Source organism: Dermacentor andersoni, chromosome 6, assembly GCF_023375885.2.
Source record: "Dermacentor andersoni chromosome 6, qqDerAnde1_hic_scaffold, whole genome shotgun sequence".
Lineage (NCBI taxonomy): Eukaryota > Metazoa > Arthropoda > Arachnida > Ixodida > Ixodidae > Dermacentor > Dermacentor andersoni.
Genome location: NC_092819.1, coordinates 90,578,927 through 90,598,853, shown reverse-complemented (window position 1 = coordinate 90,598,853; position 19,927 = coordinate 90,578,927). Strand labels below are relative to the sequence as shown.

Genomic DNA, 19,927 nt, shown 5'->3' with positions numbered 1-19,927 from the left:
ATGAAAAAATTTTCGGCTCTATCACTTAATAAGCAGCAGGCAGTGGCCTGGCACCTCCTTCAGACCAATACATATCCAAATCCGGTGACTTATCGCTATCATCCAGAACAATATTCAGACAAATGTAAATATTGTCAAGGACGGACCTAGACCACGTTATCTGGGCCTGTCCTCTGGTGCACAGACAGGGCCGAAAAATTAAGGATGGGAAGCAGTGGGATACCGTGCTGTTCAGCTCGGCCTCTGAAAAAAAAAAAAAAAACTCGACCATCCAACAGGCCGAGGCTGCCGCCAAAGCTCAAGGGCTTCTGGCCGCTTGTAGGCACGGTTGCCCCCCCCCCACCAATTTGCCGGCTACCTAAATAAAACTTACTTCTCTCTCCCTCCAGTTTCTTGCAAATGCTCTGTCGCTCTCAATCTAATGTAGGTGTCGTGGGAAAAATCATACTAAAATTGGCCACTAAGACAACCCCATCATTACGATGAGTTTTACTTACTTGTCATAAATAAATTACTGTGTACAGAGACAGTAAGGTTACAGCAAACGGCTGTAACTCTTGTTTTATTGAAACTATCCGGAAACAAATCATATTGAAATAGGCCGCTAAGACGACTCTATCACTCCGCCGAATTTCATTTACTTGTCATAAGTTATTTCACAGTAAAGTTGTAAATGTTAGACTTTTCGTCTGCTGCTAATACATGGCTGTCTATGGCTTAACTCGTTTTATCGAAACTATCCCGATACAAATTGTACGACAATTGGCTGCTAAGACGACTCTAACATTACGCCGAGTTGCATCTACTTTTTGTAATTATGTAGTTCATAGTGAAGTTGTAAATATTGTGAAATTCCTGTCTGCCATGCGGCAGCACTTGCACACATCACAACTTCATAAAAGAATAAATCACTCCACAGTCAAAAGATCTATTTGTTGTCTGTGTCCTTCAATAATCATAATAATAATACCTGTATATACATAGATTTGCCGATTGAGGTCAAACACCACAGCTTTGCTGCTCGTGCTTCACAGAGTGGAAGGGCTAGATTTTTTTTCTTTTCCGACTAGCCAAGCCTTCTCGTGCAGTAAGTGTGGCTTTAATTTATCAGAACTGCAATTTATAATAATGTTTATATTGCCAGTAGCGAAAACTCGAAAGCATTAGTGCTCTTTAAACATGATCAAGCTGACGGTACCCTTCATTTTGTTAAGCAGCATGATGCAATTCACATCTGCAAGCAAGTTTATGTGTAAATATTCAACATGATATGAACCGTAGCTGCCATTCCTGTTTTATGCTGCAGTAGGTGGACATGTTCCAGCTTCAGTGAGGCTGCTACCCCAAATTTGTTGCACTGCCGAATTGCCGTGCTCCACCTGGTCAGTGTGTTTATATTGAAACACAATGTACTTAGAGTCGCTATAAAATGACCAGTTCTTTTTTTTAAACACCGAGTTGAAAAGGAAAAAAAATATTATGAAAAGATGGGTGTTGCTGTAATGTTACTGGTAATGGCCAGAATCAGCGGCATGCATAGGTTGGCATACTCGTGAGTGCGCAGACTTGCACTCGTACCAGAGAAGGGGCACAGGAAATGAGGGGGCATGGGGCAGCGATTCCCACAGTCCCGAGAGTCAACTCCCCTCTAATATGGTAATTTAAGCCTTGGTTTCAAAATAAATGAAAAAAAAAAAGCTTGTGTAGGTACGTGAAATAAGCCCTGCCTCCTGCCACCACACTCAAAATACACTTCTGGAGCCCCTGCTCCAGATTCATTTCACAGGCTTTCATAGGGCACTAGTGAGTGACGAAGGGTGTGAGATGTGAGTGAATGCTAGTTAATGTTACTGCATATGAAAGTTGACGATTTTGAGTGGATGTGAGTGACTGTCAACGAGTGTGAGTAGACATAGGTGTGTGTGTTGGCGAGTGGTGGCAAGTAGGCAAGCTTATTACGAGCGCGAGTGGGTGCCGGTAAGTGTGAATGGAAGTGAATATAAACCAGAGTGTGTACCAACGAGTGCAAGTACATAGCCTGTTAAAATATTGGTGCGCAAGTATGAGTGAATATCTGCTTGTCCTGCCGACCTATGGTGATGCATGGTATTCCTGATATGTGTCCTAGTCGGTGTTATTGTCAATGCATTTATTATTCGGTCTTTGCGGTGCATAATGAAATGACTCCCGCTACCTCCCCATGAAAAACACTATTGTCGCTATTTTTGTTTCTTGCATTGAGAAATGTCGCCACTGATTTTCCTTTTCGAATTCTTACTATCTACAGTGAGTCTTTGTGCGCACTCCGTGCTTTTGTGGCCGGGCTGCTTGCAAGCGAAGCAAGTGACGCCTTTCGAGTGGCAGTCGTGACCAGGCGGGAGGCACTTTTTGCACACTGGGCAGTGCTCGTTTGCCTGCTTTACGCACACGCCACACCGTTCGCAGTGCCTGTACGGACCGCCGTCTTTAGAAGGGCAGTCGTTGCACACGGCACAATGTTTGTTGTGACGAGCTACCCATCGGTCGCACTGCGCGCAGAACGCGTATCCGCTTTCCGGAAGCGGTATCTGTCCCAAGGGTACGTCGGTGAATATTCGCACGGGCGAACCCTTGGCCCGCTTGCCGTGGGCTCCGTTAAATGTCGCATGGTTCTCGTAGTCGACGGCGTAGTCGAGCATGCGCAGTCGAGGCAGGGCGTTCACGATGCGCTTCTCGTTGAAATAAGGGAAGAACCAGAACACGTTCAGCTCGCAGCCGAGAGCAGCCGCCTGCTCGGTGATCCGGTCCAGCGTGGTCGCGACAGCGTCGACGAGGCCGCCGAACGGAGGATCGACAACGAGGGCGCACCGGTTACCGGTAGCCAGTCTGTGCCTGACCACCGTCTCCGACTGCTCACCGCGAAAGTGAAAGTTGTTGAACATGTTGAACCAGCAGAACTCGTCGGGACCGTAGAACTGCTCGTACGCTTGCTCGATGTCCAGAAGCAGGCTTTTCATGTCGGGACGGCGTTCCCTGAGGTGTTCGTGTAGAGTCGGCGTCCCAACGCAAAGGACGCGATCGAAGTTCAATCGCGCTAGCGTGTCGACGACGAAACGGGTGCTGGAGTCGGAGAAGAAGTACTGAGCCTTGGTTGTGTTGTTCACGTCGGCGTGCAGGAGCCGGCTGGGCCGCCGCAAGTCGTCGTCCGAAACCGGGTTGGTGAAGGAGTGTTCGAAGTGGTGTTTTCTCGCGTCCTTCTTCGACAGCAGCTTGCGGCAGCAGAAGTGTCGCTCGCACGGCTTGCATTTCAGCAGTTCCAGATACCTGTCGTGCAGCTGACGGTGCGTCAAATCGGGCAAGACGCGCCGTTTCACAACGTTCCAACTGGAGTTGCAGCGCGAAGCTTGCTCCTTCCAAACGAAAAATGGGCAGTCCTTGCGCCGCCGACACGCGGAGCAGGCGTAGAAAACGCGCCCGTCATTTTTGCAGGAAATTCCTAGTCGTCTAAAAAGCAGCCCAGGTCCGTGCTCGCAGCAGGGAACGTTGTCGGAATCGTCGTGCAGCAGTTCAACACAACTTGTGAAGTTCATTGTAAGGTACTGCGTCGCGACTGCGAGCGTGGGGCTTTGTACTTGATAGACAAAGCGTGTCTCAATTGTCTTCACAACATACACTACATTAAATACATCAATTCAGGCACAGCACCCGCTAAAAACGTATCAAAATTCCGAAATTGCTGAACGAACCACATCATAGACCACATACCGAACCGCGCAGCCATAATGCTGTTTCACGTGAACAATTCTTATCAGCAAGCTACCAGTTTCGAAGTCAAAAGCGGAACAGATTTCCGCATTTAGAATGTCATTTTACTTTAAATATTACAATCTGAAATATTACGACTACGCTTTATGTTACTTTTTAATGACTGTGCCGCAAAATAATAGTGGCTAGTTCGTGCGCTTATGAGGCTATCGAAGTGCACAGCGCCGAGTTCGCCGCTTATATGGCTGCTTGCTTGGCTGTCTGGCCGAAGTAGTTGCGTTGAAGATTAATTGACTGCACCGACGATGGCTTTATTTTTCGGTTTTGACAAGATTCAGCGGCTCAGGGTTATGATCAAGCATAACGGTGGTGTTATCAAATCCGCATTCAAGCTTTGGAGGTAAGACGAGATTGCTAGACATGTTTGAAGATGCTCTCTTCCGACTTGGTACGCACGAAGGTCAAAAACACAAGTTTCGTTTGGTGCTGGCTGCTGATGTGACCATTGGCGTTCGCTTAGAAAAGCATAAAGTAGTAGTATTGCACTTTGTGGCTGACGATTGTGGGAATAATGTTTCATAAATCATGGTTGAAAAACCGGTCTGCTTTCGATCGCAGCACATGCTTGTGCTGTTTGCAGGCAGTCGCGTGGTGATTTATATCACTGAAACACTAAGAATCGATAATGCAGTCACAAGCCCCATTCGATTTTTTGACCGAGGGGGTAGAAGCCCCAGGTCTCGTAAGAGTTGCAAATGCAAGTTGCCGGCGTTGCGGCAAAGCCCCAACCGTGTCTTGCTTGAACACAATCGCATACGTTACTCTGTTATACAAACCTAGTTGTTTCTTTGTGAAACGCGTACATGATTGTGGCAGCGTCATGAATGTTTTGCATTCCTACATCTTCATGGCAACCTCATCCATGTTTATATTTTTTTTTCTCTCTACCAGGATGGACGATTTACGAATGGGGACGCTGATTGGCGTTGACAAGTATGGGAATAAGTACTACGAGGACAACAGATATTTCTTTGGTGGGATTCGCTTACTGAAGATTTTCGCGGGCAAAGTTCTTTTGAAGTAACTCTGTTCACTTCTGCTCTACAGGGCGCAACCGCTATGTGGAGTACGCTGACCATTACTTCTTTGACTATGATGGCAGCCAAGTGCCGGCCGAGTGGTAAGAACAGCACGACGTTTTAGGCATGTCCACAGATGCGGTGAAAGCACGGTAACATTGTTGGCACATGTCATTTGCGATGTGAGTTCTCTGTCATCAGCGTTAGTGCTGAGTCATGGGTGTATATTGATTGAGCTACCTCTGCTGCCTCTACACTTCGACTAAACTTTACTCTGTATTTAGACATCAAATGAACCCCTCCTCGGGCCTCATCAAAAAATTCTATTACAGAATTTGTGAAGTGCCGTCAAAGTAATGATCTAGTGCATTATAAAAATTCACGTTTATCTTTACTGTCTTTGTCATCGTCTGAGTGTCAGCTGCTCAGCAAGCCCCTTAACCTAACTTCTTGTACTATTTGAAATGAAAGTGGAGAGATTAACCCCTGTATTCTCAAATGATTCTCGACTTGACGCTCTTCCTATGCCTCACTGAGTAGAGCACAGTGCTGCCCGTCTACTCATGAAGACGCTATGCTTCTCGAGAACTGCTGCGGAGTGTCAGTGAAGCACACAGTGACCACTTCTGTGTAGGGCTGGCACTGTCATCAGCATTCTTGAGTCGAGGTGGAGTGCTGAGCAGAGGAACATTGTAGATCACCTTACAGGGGTGATAGCGACACCTTTTCAAGCAGTCATAATGAAAATAAGAAACATCGCAGGTTAAAGGGCCTGTCTACCGTTTTTCGAATACCTCCTATCTTGTAGTGCAATAGAAAGCCTACCATTTGAAATGTTAAACATGCAGTAATTTCTCTGGGAGGCGAATATAAATTTGTAAAAGATAATTTTTTGGTATGCGCATTCTCTTCTTAAAACTGTGTATGGATGCCCTCAGTGCCAATTACTGGACATGATAGCTGTGCCAAGCCAGTGAAAGTGATAAACTGGAAGCATATTGGATTTCTGCAGGAATGGTAATGTTGTGTAAAACACTGAAATTATTACTCTAATCAGTTGCATAAGTCATTAGTGTTTCTTTTTCCTGGGGGGGGGGGGGGGGGAGGAGTCACCTATGTATATAATCCCACAGGTTTCCTACAGGCACAGCCTGTGTAGTCAATCCAAGCCTTTTGTGCAACGGTCAAGCAGGCAAATTGCGGTGAGGAATGCCTAAACTGGTGTTGCGATGATGCTGGCATGCCTTAATGTGTAATGTGTAATCAGGAAGTGATTTCATTTTCCTACATATTCTTTTATATTGTTGTTTCTGCCAAGAGAAAAGGAGTAGCCGTCACCATTATAAGGTGACTACGTCTCTTTCTTTTATTTTCATTTCAATAAAAAAAAAAAATGTGTAATGCATTTTTTGACGTGCTGAAGAAAATGGTGATTCTTGCGTCACTCCCACAACGCTACTTGCACTGTTGTCCGTCAGCATGTCAAAAGTGCATATGTGAGAATGCATCGATCCAGAACTCTGTTCACCTGCATGAAGGCGGCACCACTTTTCAACACGCGCTTGCTGGAAATAAGAAATGAATTACTCTATCCACGCGAAGAAAAGTTGGCAGAAGTGCATGAAATGAAATTTCTGGCAGTCCAATAATGTACCCATGTAACATAACTCCCCCTGCACAGGCTTTTATTTACATGATGGCGTACAGATTGGTTGCAGTGTTTTACCTTCGAGCCTTGCCACATTTGGTTTTTGCAACACTTTCAGAGCCAAGTTAAAGATATAATTCCTTGTTTATGGGATACTCGTTTCCATGCTCGTTTCCGTACTCGTTTCCGTACTCGTGCTCGTTTCTGCCAATGTGACACACAATCTTCTCATTTCTACCACAATCCAATGACGTGCTGAACGGTAGACAGTCCCTTTAAGGAAATTGAGCACCAAGAGAGCCAAGGAAGATAGATGAGGTGCTAGTGCTATCCGAGGTATGTGGGAGAAATTGGAAGGAAGAGGCTGCATTTACATTCCACATAGATTCAAAGCGCCAAAGAGGTATGCGAGGTTGTATTTTGTGTCTCTATTCACATAATATCTCACCTGTGTGCACCTCTCAGACATCAGACGTCAGAAGAAAATGATCTAAGTGGGTTATGCTGTGCTCAATGGTGTTTATTGCTGGGTGCAGTGTTGCAGCACACTTTCACCAACCACATATAGTACAACAATTAAGACACATCAATGTGGAACCCAGTGCAGTGCGTGTGTGTGTGACCCCTCAAAATAGACATGTTCGATGCTTTCCACTCTTTTACTTTCGATGGCCTACACATTGTACATAGCACAACCAGCTTACCCCATTTCAGTCTGAAGGCAGCAGTTTGGCAAATGACCTTGTACCCCTGTTCAATTAATGCTAGTATAGCTAGTGCACACAAACATGACTTCATCTAGGTTATCATGTTAAATTCGATTGCACAAAGCTCTGTTAGCCTATATTCTGGAGGATAACTCGAGTATACTTGGGAAGTAATATGTGAGCGCCTACCTTTCTGCTTAAGTTCTGCCATTAATTTGTGGAAATGTGTATTCATTGCCTTATCAGAATAATTTTTCTTCCCAACAACATCTGAAAATAAAAAATGTTGTCTACTACTAAACACAGGCTGTGTCTAATGTAAAGACTGTATGATGTGTAAATGTAAACACTTATTGAAAGGGCCAGAGCTTGGTTGAAAAAGGAAACCATGCTACAGAGTTTTGGGTTTGCTTTGCTTGACCAAGGTCTAGGCTTTGTGGCTGACACATTCGTGAGGCTTTGTCCTACTTTTGGCCATTACAGCTAGCAAGGGCCTCTTCCCAATTGTGCAGCTAAGCATTGCATTTTAAAGTGACACTAAATAGATAAGTTACTCCTTCTTTACTAGCAAGTTATACTTCTAGATTAGCAAAAGAGACACTCTTATCATGAGAAGAAGATTAGTAAGCCTGAAAAGACATAAAAAGGAAAGACAGGTGGCAAAAATTTTCTGCACCAGCTAAATGTGAAGTCGTGGATTTTTACAGTTCATGCTCGAGCCTAGTTAATTAGCTATCAGTAAAAATTCACTATATTCTGTTCTAAAAGAGCCAAAGACCGAACTCTACAAGTTGCAAGAATGTTGACCGAGCCGCAATGGCCAAAATACAAGAAATTACTGCTTTAAAATCCGTGATGTTGCAGTCGCGTATCGGCACAGGAGCTGCAACACGAAATTCATAAAATGAAACTTGAACATTCTTTCTTTCTTCTAATAAATCTAGCAAAATTAATTAAAGTAAAATTTTGAAAGGATAATCTTAGCAATCTAAACTGATTCAGTGTTCCTCTTTAGTATCCCTTTAAGGCAAGGTGTTATCAAGCTACAGACAAAAGAAGATTGCAACAGAACAGGCATGTGCCAGTTAAGCAATCTTATGTGAGGAGAAAAAAGGACTGTTTTGCATTTGTTCATATTTAATAAGGTCAATGTCCCATGTACAGCGGTATAGCCAGGAGGGGTGTTTTGGTGTCAGAACACCCCCCCCCCCCCCCCCGAAATTTTCTGGAGCGCTGCATACCCCCCTCTCCCCCTCCTTTTGTAATTTTTTTTGCCCATACTGTTTACGCACTGCATCAATATATTAAAATGTAAAAAGCGAAAATAAGAGTGCCTGTTTGTTGACAGAAATGGTTCCTGTTCTAAAAACCAGATGGTTAAAGGCAGATTAAAACAGCGGAACAACTGTGTGGGCAAGTTGATATACAGCTTGAAATGCCTCGTTTGATTGCACGTAAAAGGCACTTCAAGAACATTTTAGTGTCCACTGTGGAGGAGTACTTTAGGCTGTTTGTATTCCTTCCCTTCCTCGACCATTTCTGCGCGCAGCTTTTGGGGCGATTCCAAAAGCAAAAGAGTATCACTGAGCTTCTTTCTGCACTACTACCACAAAACATCGCCAGAGCTGAGCAAGATCTAGACCTAGAAAAAACTTCCACGCTCTACGGGGAGCTTATTTCTCTTAATGAGCCGTCTGGCCAAGTTCTTCTCTGGAAACAAAAATGGAAGAACAGCTATGTTCAGCCCGCCTCCGCGATACAGGTGGCTTCCCTTTGCCTGCAGGTTTTGCATCCAAACATCCACCATTTGCTGCAGATTCTGGCCACTCTGCTCGTCATTTAAGAGTTGTGAGGAGTTCTCCATGTTCTTGCTTTCATAGAGCTTTTCATTTTCACCATGGTGATGCACCCAATGCACAACTCAATTCTACCTATGGTCGACTCAATTCTAACTCTCTGTTCGTCCTCTGTACCCAAGAGTGGCTGAAACAATGCAGCTGAGTGGCCAAAATATATATGTCTCCGATTCTAAAATGCTATATTATTGACACGCGGACTTGTTTATCTTTTTCGGGTGAGTGCTCTGGCATGCTGGCAGGACAGTGGTATCTGTCCATTTAAACTCGGGAAGTGCTTGTCAGTATCATCGTTTGCTCCCTGCAGGCATGGCTGGCTGCACTACATCACCGACTTACCGCCTACCAAGGCTCCTCCTCCGCAGTACAAGTGGCTTGCCCCGCACACTGAGAACATGACTGGAACCAAGGACGCCTACATGCCGTACAGTACCGTCCGGCCCAAAATTCAGTCATGGGTACCACCTAAGACGGCAAGGAAGTGAACAGCTCTCTGAGCACCTTTGAAAACACATTGTAGACCTGCGCTGTAGGTGTGTCGAGTGCTGCTTTCACTCACTCTTGGCTGTACATACGAAACTTAGGTCAATAAATGAATTAACGCTGTTGAGCATCATTGCTCTGTTCTGCAGAGTGCAGTGACTGGGGAATACACAGAAAGAGATTAACCTGACTTTAAAAATGTCTCTTCGTCCAAGCATTTGGCACTAGTAACACATTATGGGATGCTTTGGGGATGAGAAATTGCCCAAATGTGCTGAATTTTCTGCATGAGGAGACACAGCAGGCAAACACACTGACAGTTTATTTGCTTGGTCGCATTGTCATTCCAGTTGTAGCCGTTTTGGCAAAACTGGATGTTACAGAATGACAACAGGGCTTCTCAAAGGTTTTTAACTGGTCTTGTTAACTAAATGATGGAGGCTTGTGTGAAGCAAGGTACGAAAGAAGCAGCTTAAAGCAGTTAATGTGACAGTAACTCAGAGCTACCAAGGAATGGTAATTCCGTGGTTTGTCATTGTTGTAGTTAGAAAATTACATTTAGCGATGCATTCCTGGTTGAAATAACTGTTATGCAGATGGAATTGTCCTTTGTATAAGGTGAAAGAAGCCACAGTAGAAGTACTGAAGGAGAAAAGAAAATTGAGTTTCAGATTAGGAAAACAAAAAACTGCACAGAATGCAATAGTACAACGCAAGTCAGCCATAATTTGATGATCCTGAAATATCCTCTAGGAGCTTAAGGGGGCCCACAGAGATGGCTTTAGACTTGCATTTCATGCACATTTTTTCTAGATAGGCAATGGAGCCATTTGCATCAATGTGTGTATAAAACTGCTGTTTCCACATTGATCCCCAATGTGGGAGCTTATTCGGAGCCTATTCCTTTCCGCAAATTCTACCAACAACTCTCCCCTACTGTTCCTAGAATCGATGCTGCAGTTGCCAATTGCTTGTTCCCCAGCATGCTTTTTCCCACTTTGGCGTTGAAGTTGCCAATGACTACAGTATACTGAGCTTGAAGCTTTCTCATTGATAATTCAACATCTTCACAAAACTTCTTTTTTCATCACCACGACTGGAGGTTGGAGTGTAAGCTTGTACTACCTTTAATCTATATCTCCTGTTCAACTTTATTACAATGACTGCTATCCTCTCACTAATGCTATAGAATTCATCAATGTTGCCTACTATGTCCTTACGAACTAGAAATCCTACCCCGTAATCTCTTTTATCTGGGAGACCCCTGTAGCAGAGGACCTGGCTGTTGGGCAGCACTGTATAAGCCTCACCAGTTCTAACCTCACTAAAGCCCAGAGTATCCCAGGCAATGCCTGATAATTTCTCAAAATGCCCTGCAAAGCTAGCCTCGAGAGGGTTTGCATGTTAAACGTTGCCAGGTTCAGTTTCCAGCGGCGGCCTGTCCGAATACAGAGATTCTTAGCACCCTCTGCTGTGTCACAGGTCTGACCGTCTGACCGTCGCCTTGGTCAAGATCTCCACAGCTGCTGGGGTCCTAGGACCACAAGTTAATTGTCAGTGACGTGTTGGGTAGGTAAAGGGCAGTGATCATAGGTTATTGAGGTTTAGGATTGCTCTCATTTTGATGAGAGAAAAAAGCAAAATTAGTCGAGAAGAAACAGGCCAACCGAGATGCAGTAAGGGTAAAAGCAGACGAATTTAGGCTGGTGCTTGCAAACAAATATGCAGCTCTAGAACAGGAAGGTGCAGCATGAAATTAGTGAGAAGAAAACGTGGCATAGCACAGGGCCAAATGTATACAGCGAAATATAAGCAGGGTAATATCAGCAATTTCATTGATATAGTAAAAGCAGCAGAAGAATTCTGTACTGGCCTGTACATTACCCAGAGTGGCCATGCAAGCTTCATTAAAAGTAGTGATGAATGCAATACAGAGGCTCGAGGGGAAAGTGACAAAAAGATGGAATAACAGTTGATTTAATCAAAGATGGCAGAGATACTACATATCCTTGAAAAGCTTGCGACCGTTTATTTGCTATGCCTCACAACTTCAAGTGTGCCATAGAGCTGGATGAATGCCAACATTATACTAGTCCATAAGAAGGGAGATGTTAAAGAATTTAAGAATTATAGGCCCTTTAGCTTGCTTTCAGTATTGTATAAAATATTCACCAAGATAATTTCCAATAGAATCAGGAGAACTCTTCAATTACCCAAGAGAACAGGCTGGAGGGATATTCTACAATGGATAATGTTCATGTCCTCAATGAGGTAAGTGAGAAATCTGCGGAGTGCAATCGACCTCTCTATGGCCGTCATAGATTATCAAAAGGCATTTGATTCTGTAGAGATAGCAGCAGTCATGGAGGTATTGGGTAATCAAGGAATACAGGAGGCATATGTGATTATCTTGGGAAATACAGTTAAACCTCGATATAACGAAGTCAGTCAAATCGGCAATTTTGTTGTATTGAAATTCGACCTTGTATGCAATAAATAAGTACAGTTGCTGACAGATTTTTCTTATGTGGAAAGGGGCCGCAGAATTTTCCGAATTATCGGGCAATCGAAAAAAACTGATTTGAATGAGAAAGCAATTCATTTTGATGAATGTGGTAGTCGGCGACGCATGATATGGTTTCATACAACGTTGACAGTATCTTCTCATCGGTGGTACAAATTGAGCGAAGCCAGCCACGCTTTTGTGTGCACTCTGGCCCCGCGACTGATAGCGTTGCCCGCACTGGGGCGACACTATCATGAAAAGTGCCGGCAGCCGGGAGCAATGCTTCATCTGCCTCTCGCTCCAACGGGCCACCGAAACTCGAGATTACGCAACCTCCAATACTAAAGGCCAATACAAGCTTGCATGACGCCACCCCGTCTCGGCACGCCCACTCTTTGCACACGCAGCATATTACCTATAAAACAGGGTGTGCGGCTGCGCATGCACTCAGCTGTGCCTACAGCCACGAGCAGCCACGGCCTAGACGCGCGCCATCTTTCCCCCCCCTCCCCGCCGCTCGTTCCCCTCCCCCTCTTTCTCTTTGCTCGCACAGGAAAGTGGCACTCGTAAAGCTGCCATCTTTCGTGTCTCACCCTTGCACACTTTCCCTCGCACCTAAAACACAGTGCGTAGGGCGGGATAGAATCCTATCGCACTTGGACTTTGTACGCAACATGATGCGGCTCACTTTGGGGGTCGCTCTTGTCGTGCGATTTGAGAGATGCGTTTGCAAGCAGCTGCTTGTAATTCAATCATTTGGCCATCTGTGTCCGAAAGTTCCCATTTATTGTCTTGGAATTTCTTCGCGGCGGCAGTAAAATTTCGTTATATTGGAAGTCGCATACAAACATACTTCATTATACTGAGGTTCTAAGTACATGGTGTTTTATGGACAAGAGGTTATCAATAGTTAAATGCTTCCTTACACCAAGAATTTCGTTATACTGATGCTTGTTACATCGAGGCTTAAGTGTATCTGCAAAGATTCCACAGCTGCCTTGGTTCTCCAAAAGAAAAGCAGAAAATAGCCTACCAGGAAAGAGGACAGGCAAGGAGACAATCTCTCCAATGCTATTCACTGCATGCTGTTACGTCTCAACACCACCAAGGGTGTTAATTGAACATTTGCCACATGCCAAACCATCGCACCTCCTATCCAGACGTCAATGTGGCATGGATGACTAAAAGCGCCCACCCCACCATTACCTGGAAACTGGGGAAAAGGATGAACGGGAGGGAACCACGACAACGAATTGATAGGTGCAGTTAATTAGGCGAGTCAAATCACCCCTCAGCCATCACCCATCCCTCAGCACTTGTCCAGCCATCAAGACAGCGTGTAAACTGGCTGTTGTAGCGTTCCATGAAAGGCCCTCAGACAGCCCTTCACCTCGCAGACTTAGTGAAGAACGAGGGGGGGGGGGGCAACGATGAACGAACTAGGTGTCGCTGGATGATTTCTTTCCACAGATTCCAAACCAGTTTCTTCAAGGCGGAGTTACTGCGGATTATGGTGAGCGGGGACGTGATATCGCCACGGAGTCGACGATGGTGATTTTCTGCTGGACAGCCTTCAGACTCCCTAGTCGACTCGCCTACAGAAGGCGACGGGATTAGAAGCAGAGGCTTTTCGAGAGTGAGGACAGAGGGTCCCGATATGAGCTGAGACGTTTAATGTGCTCCTGCGTGGCTGGAGCTGTGTAATTAAGCAAGATGAACCCTTTTTCCTTCATTTTCTACAACCTGACAGTCGATGAGCTTGGTGGAGTCCATACTCTGAATGCCACCCGAGCCGCAACGGTGCTTACAAGTTTAGACTGGGAAGGCTTAGGAGTGAAGGTCAGTGGCAAATATCTTGGAAACCTTAGGTTTGCAGATGACAATGTCCTGTGCAGCAACACTGGGGACGTGTTGCAACAAATGGTTGAAGACTTTAACCAAGAAAGTGTAAGAGTAGGGTTGAAGATTACTATGCAGAAGACAAAAATAATGTTCAATAGCCTGGCAAGAGAACAAGAATTTATGTTATGAATAAAACCGCTACAGATTCAGGACGGAGGGAGACCCTGGGCGGTTGTCCTGTCCCTCTGTCCTTTGTCTGTAGCAGTTTTATTCACAATGTCTCGCCAGCCGGCCTGCAACATTACCTTGCTATAGAATTTATGATTTCCAGTGAGTCTGTAGCACCCACCGATGCCGCTATGCGTGGACACTAATGGTCGGCGCCCTCGGTTGGCATGGCAAAACATGACGAAAACAAAATTGGGCGGCGCATGCTCGCGGTGCAAACACAGCACACGCTAGTCCATTCTAAGAGCCTGCTGTGCTGGTCCTCTGGTCCTGGTGCTCCACTGCAACCTCTCAGTTGGCGACAAGTCTCTAAAGTTTGTGCAGGAGTATGTTTACCTAGGTCAATTACTTGCAGGCAACCCTTATCATGAGTAGAAAATTTACATAAGGATAAAAAATTGTGCGGATCCCACACACTGTGAGAATCAATCTAAGCGAAGCTTTCTGTGATGTTTGCTTTGATTGACAATCAGCAGTACGCAATCGTGATGGCAAATGTCTAATTTCTTCAGCATTTAGTTCAATACGAGAGTAGTGAGTTGATGAGGTTACCTTGCGTGCACCACTGCTGTATTTCTGCCTAGTATACAGAACACACAGCAGGACGTGTTTGCTTGAACCATTATTGTGTTCCATTGGTTAACCTCCAAGAGGGTTAGCATTGTCATTGCCCCACATAGCACATTACATGTTTGCAGAAGTGGTAAACTCTTTATTGAATTATGGGGCTGTACAAGCCAAACCCACAATCAGATTATGGGGCACGCCGTAATGGCAGACTCCGGATTAATTTTTATTTCCTGGGGTTCCTTAATGTGCACTTAACCCTTTGAGGGCAGATTTTTTTCGCCATATGCAACCACACAGGGTTGATTTTTTTATTGCATGTTTCAGTTCTTCTTAGGCACTTATTTCGAAAAAAATTTACCGTAATTTTTCTAGGGAGACCGTAAAGTGAAAAAAAGATTTTGCATTGGTATATATGTGCTCTTCATTCATGAATAACAGCGATAAAAAAGGAAATAAACTTATAAGAATTCAAAATTTGATGCATTGTTATAACATAGTTCAAGGCTTTGAAAATGCACACACGAGAATATTTCACAAGTGTCAAATGTTCGTGCTCTTACACTAATATTTACATCTATAGCGTAATCGAACTGCATAGGTGTGCGCACTCAATAAAACTGTCTGGTTGTGTGCTGGTCACAAAAGCAAAATGTGTGACAAACTTCCGGTAATCTTCATCATATCGCCAACCAAAGGCAATTAATTTTCACGAGTCTCCAAAAAAAAAAAAAGCAACGGGAACGCATGCGCGGCGGCATCCTTCCTATGCGCACCCCTGTGAGCACTAAACGAGCTAGAAAAAAGCAGTCGCCCTTTGAGCGATTAGTAACGAGATAGCCATCAGTTTTGCAAGCGCAAGAAGCTGAAACCGCCCACAGAACAAAACCCAAACTGCCACCCATCTGCGCGCGTGCCAATGCACGAGCGATAGTATATAGATGCGCGGGAGCAAACTAGCTCTAAAACAAACCATGCAATGAAAATTGAGAGAAGGAGGTGCGCGAAAATATTTCCTGTATTCCCACATAGTGACAGCACATGACAGAAAAGAAAGAAGTTAGGAAATTGGAGCGCTCTTTAAACGCACAGACAGCACCGTAAATATACGGCACCGACTGTTCTGGACTTGTTCGCAGTGCCGTATATTTGCATCATTGACCCTGAAAGGGTTAATTGTAAGTACACGAGCGTTCTTGTATTTTGGCCCCATCGTAATGTGGCTGCTGCAGTTAGGATCGAACCCGCGACCTTGAGCAATGTCATAACTGCAAAGCTACTGTGGCAGGCACAGAAGTGCTGGTTTGGCTTGCGACTATTTTTGTAGTGTCGCTTAGGCAATACAGTGCTTTAATGCGGTTTTGCGTCTGCACATCGTGTGTAAGTTGTCCGCTTCACAAATTTGCATGGTGTTTATTTTTCAGGAATAGCAGAAATGTACTGCACCAAACCTTAAACCTAAATTTCTCCAGTTTGTCTACATCCGCTGTCATGTCTAGTACTAGTAGTGTCTCCTTGCCTTCTCGCATCGCATTTTCCCTCTCCCACCCTTCCCCCAGGTATGGGAACTGCAAGCGAAGAGTGCAGGGCTGTCATTCACTCATTGTGCGATTAAGAGCGTCATTTCTACCCGTTTCAGCCCCCTCTGCCTACCTCGATCCTCTCTACCATTATATCTACCTCCCCCCCTACACATTAATAGAAAGGTAAGCGCTGCAGTTTCTGCAATGCTTTTGCCGGGAATCACGAATAATTACAGCTGTCATGAGGGTATTGTGGGGACACCCAGAGAGCCCCAGAGGGCATTGCACTCATGTGACGTGATTGGAAATGTCTAAACAAGTTTCTCGCGTCGGCTTTCCTCTGTGCCATGCTCCTGCTCTGAACCACCTCCCGATGCCGCGTGCAGTAGAAAAGTCAAAGGAAGAGGCAAAGAAAGCTTCGTTTTAAAATGGGTTGGAGTGCATACAGCAAGAATTACCAAACCCTGACTGGGTGCTGGCCACTGTTGTTGAAAAGAAACGTATACAATCATTGCATTCTACCAGTGCTAAAATATGGGGCAGAAACTTGGAAGTAAAGAAAGAAGCTCAAGAACAAGTTAAGGACCATGCAAAGAGCGATGAGGCACAAAGAGCGCGAGGCATAACATTAAGAGACGGGAAGAGAGCGGTGTGCATCAGAGAGCAAGTAGGGGCTAGCGGATATTCTAGTTGACAACAAGAGAAAAACAAGATGTCACTGGGCACACTATGTAATGCGTAAGGCAGATAACCAGTGGACCATTAGAGTTACAGAATGGGTGCCAAGGGAAGGGAAGCGCAGTCAAGGACGGCAGAAAATAACGTGGGGTGATAAAATTAGGAAATTTACAGGCACAAGTTGTAGTCAGCTAGTGCAAGAAATAAAGATGCTGGGAGAGGCTTTCGTCCTGCAGTGGACATAAATATAGGCTGCTGGTGATGATGATGATGGGAAACAATAGCATTGATGGCTAACCACAGTAGTTGCTTTGACTGTGAACAAGTCATGATATCAGAGCAATTATTTCCAGCATGAAACATCACAAACACTAGTCAAGTTACCTGGCAGATAAAATCATAGTATAAAAGAAATATTCAAATGTTTCATAATTTAAATTTGCCAGAATAACCGCCAGAAGTAATCTAAGTTTGTCTGTTCTTATCAAATGCTAGATATAGCCCACCGTGCAGGGCCTTGATGTGTTTGAAATTGCCATTGAAACTGCAACATCTGTGCCCTTGAGTGCTGCTGCTCAAACATACCTATCACACCTGCTTGGAAGTGCCCGTCAAGTAATCCTTGTAGTTACAGTTGCTGAGATCTGCCACTCGCTTGAGTCGTCGCTTTCTCACTGGGCTGCAGGCTTCCTTCCACATTTACTAATGCTGACTGGACATCCCAAGATTACAATTGGAAGTCCGAAAGACACAGTTGCATTTCATATCCTATGTTGATACTTCTACTGAGGGGAAAAACCACAAAAAGACTACAACTTCGATTATCTACTTCTGAGGCTTGTATAGAATACTATAGATATACATTATTCACCGATTCAAAGCAGTCACGTGTATCACAAGCACTTACTCGGACAGAAGCGATACATCCTATTTTGCTTTGGTCACACTTGCATACCACCAAAACTTTAGATGTACAGTTAAACCTCAATATAACAATGTTTGTAATATCAGCAGTTTATTCCATTATATCAAAATTTCGCTATAGTATTGAAATTCGACCTTTTATGCAGGCAACTACAGTCACCAATAGATTTTTCTTACATGGAAGGAGCTGCAAAATTTTCTTAATTATCAGGCAACCAGAAAACAAACAAATTTCAATGAGAAAAAAAATCATTTCGTTGAATTTGAGAGTCGGCAACCACACATACGGTTTCATGCCGTGTTGATGATATCTTCGCATTGGTGGTACAAAGTAAAGCCCGAGACACTTGCGCCCACTCCGCCTCTGCGGCGAATAATATCGCCTGAAGTGGGACGATCGATGCTATCATGAAAAGCGTAGGCAGAGGGAAGCGAATGGTTCTAGCTCTGCCTGTCGCTTCAACACATCTCCAAAATTCGAGATTACACTGCCTCAAGCACTAAACGCGCATTAAGACAGAAGACAGTGCACATGAAAGCACGGCCATCTTGGCTCGCCATGTCTTTTAACTCGCCACAGATTACCTACACAACATTGTGCGCGGGCCGCCTATGCACTCAGCCCCGCTGACAGCTATGCGCAGTTTGGCTGGGTTAGTGGAGGATATACACACGCACATCTACCCCCCCACTCCCCCTTCTTGATCGCGTGGAAAGACAGTGCCCATCAAGCATTTCATACTTCTTGGCTTAATCACCTTTAGACTTTCTATGGAATATGATGGCAAGAGAGTATTGTTACTATGCCTCGGTGGCTGTTCTCCGTCACGTAATTTCAGAGGTGTATTCGCAAACAGCCGCAAAATTTCCCATCTATTGTCTCAGTATTCCTTCGCGGCGGCAGTGAAGTTGTGTCCAAACAGACTTTGTTATATTGAGGTTCAAAATACATGGTGTTCTAGGAAAAGTTATAAAAAATCAAATATTTCATTATATAGAGGTTTAACTGTACATTTAAAGGGCTCCTGAACCACTTCTCAGGCTTGGTGAAAAAACAGCCCGCGGATAGCATACACTGCTGTTAACAGCTCAGGCAAATTTTGCAGTCGTGCGCGGTGCATGGAGCTCGCAAGCAGAATGCAAAGTCACCTTTTTCTCAAACCCTCTCTTTTCAACACAAGCCTGCTCCTCACTTTTTTCTGGACGCTTTATTTTGTAATAAAGCAGATCCTCACACACATGTGCTATTTGCAGACATAAAATCAAGATGGGTGTTTGAATGACTTCGCTTCTTCCTACTGTTACTGTGTATTGACGCAGTTTAATAAACAGGCTGAAGTAAGCAAAAATATGCTTTTGAATTTCAATAATAATTACGTACTTTCACAAGACGATGAGCATCGTCTGTCATGCTCGGTTGCGCGTGGGTGCCGGCATAGGCCACCCTTTTTATCAGTGTCGTAGCCATCTGGCCTCGGTAATTGTGGTTTTGAACTCTCAAGTAGCCTTGAACCACACAAAATTTAAGGTCAGATCGCACGCACGCTTGACAGCGCATGCTCACTCCTAGCTGCTCCTGCTTAGACGACTTGGCATACTTCACTTCGTATTGAGCGTGATAGTGCTTCAAAAATGCAGGAGTCGAATGTGGCTTCTGATCGCAATTGGGGCCGATCCAGATCGAGCTTGATCCAGATCTGGTGTTGCTACATGGTCATTTGCGATCATGATCCTGCAGGATCTGGATTTGGGCGATCGCGATCTGAGAATTGCAATCAGCCCCTAATCACGATCGCAGACTGACGTCTGCACCCTCTAGCGCAGGATTCTGAAAACACTAAAAATAAGAAGTGAAGCCAGCTCAATAAAAAACGTTTAAAAATCGTTTACCAGCAATAATAAGCTGTAAAACTGAACTATTGTCCAAATTTTGCAAATCTGAATTTGTAGCCGATAGATTATGCAATTCTGAAAGTTTCTGACGATCAGCAGACAGTAACTAGATACGGATTGTTGGACCATGTAGCAGCAACCATTGTTGATCACGATCAAGAAATCTGATCCGGATGAGCCCCGATCGTGGTCAGAAGTAAGTCTACATGTGACACCAGTATAGTATCCTTGGTCAAGCTGGTGCAGGAC

The 19,927-nt window shown here is 44.6% G+C and overlaps 2 protein-coding genes across 2 annotated transcripts; one reads left to right on the top strand and one right to left on the bottom strand.

Moving 5' to 3' along the window:
• Positions 1-519: 519 nt before the first annotated feature.
• LOC126522556 (rRNA N(6)-adenosine-methyltransferase ZCCHC4) lies at positions 520-3,775 on the bottom strand. The gene has a single exon (XM_050171324.3). The coding sequence runs from the start codon at positions 3,567-3,569 to the stop codon at positions 2,220-2,222; it is 1,350 nt and encodes a 449-aa protein (XP_050027281.2). The 5' UTR covers positions 3,570-3,775; the 3' UTR covers positions 520-2,219.
• A 188-nt stretch (positions 3,776-3,963) lies between these two features.
• Positions 3,964-9,644, top strand: ND-B17.2 (NADH dehydrogenase (ubiquinone) B17.2 subunit). Its single transcript, XM_050171323.3, has 4 exons — positions 3,964-4,144; positions 4,696-4,778; positions 4,852-4,924; positions 9,342-9,644. The coding sequence occupies exons 1-4, from the start codon at positions 4,050-4,052 to the stop codon at positions 9,517-9,519; spliced, it is 429 nt and encodes a 142-aa protein (XP_050027280.2). The 5' UTR covers positions 3,964-4,049; the 3' UTR covers positions 9,520-9,644.
• The last annotated feature ends 10,283 nt before the right edge of the window (positions 9,645-19,927 follow it).